At 73.9% G+C, this 306-nt stretch overlaps 1 protein-coding gene across 1 annotated transcript in view; it reads right to left on the bottom strand.

The window, feature by feature from the left end:
* MFHAS1 (malignant fibrous histiocytoma amplified sequence 1) overlaps positions 1-306 on the bottom strand; it is a 30,287-nt gene that overhangs the window by 28,879 nt on the left and 1,102 nt on the right. The window contains exon 2 of the mRNA XM_009995974.1: positions 44-229. Coding sequence (XP_009994276.1) covers positions 44-229 — 186 coding nt within the window. The remainder of the gene's footprint in view (positions 1-43; positions 230-306) is intronic.

Below are 306 nucleotides of genomic sequence, written 5' to 3'. Positions count from 1 at the left end.
GCATCTGGAGCCGCTGCAGGTTGCGGAAGCCGGCGGGCAGGGCCTGCAGCCGGTTGCCGTCCAGCATCAGGCTCTCGAGGGCGCTCAGCTGGCACAGGCCCTCGGGCAGGGCTGCCAGCCCGGTGCCGCTCAGCCAGAGGATCTTGAGGCGGCGGAGGGCGGCGATGCCCTCGGGCAGAGCCCCGAGGTGGCGGTTGCCCGAGCAGTCGAGCTCCTCCAGGGCGGCCAGCTCCAGCAGCGGGGCAGGGAAGGAGGGCAGCAGGTTGTGGTCCACGTCGAGGGCGCGGAGGTGCCGCAGGGGGCCCA

This window comes from Chaetura pelagica, unplaced genomic scaffold (genome assembly GCF_000747805.2).
Source record: "Chaetura pelagica isolate M959 unplaced genomic scaffold, ChaPel_1.0 scaffold142, whole genome shotgun sequence".
Lineage (NCBI taxonomy): Eukaryota > Metazoa > Chordata > Aves > Apodiformes > Apodidae > Chaetura > Chaetura pelagica.
The sequence above is the reverse complement of the archived record's forward strand: the minus strand, read 5'-3'. Positions and strand labels throughout refer to the sequence as shown.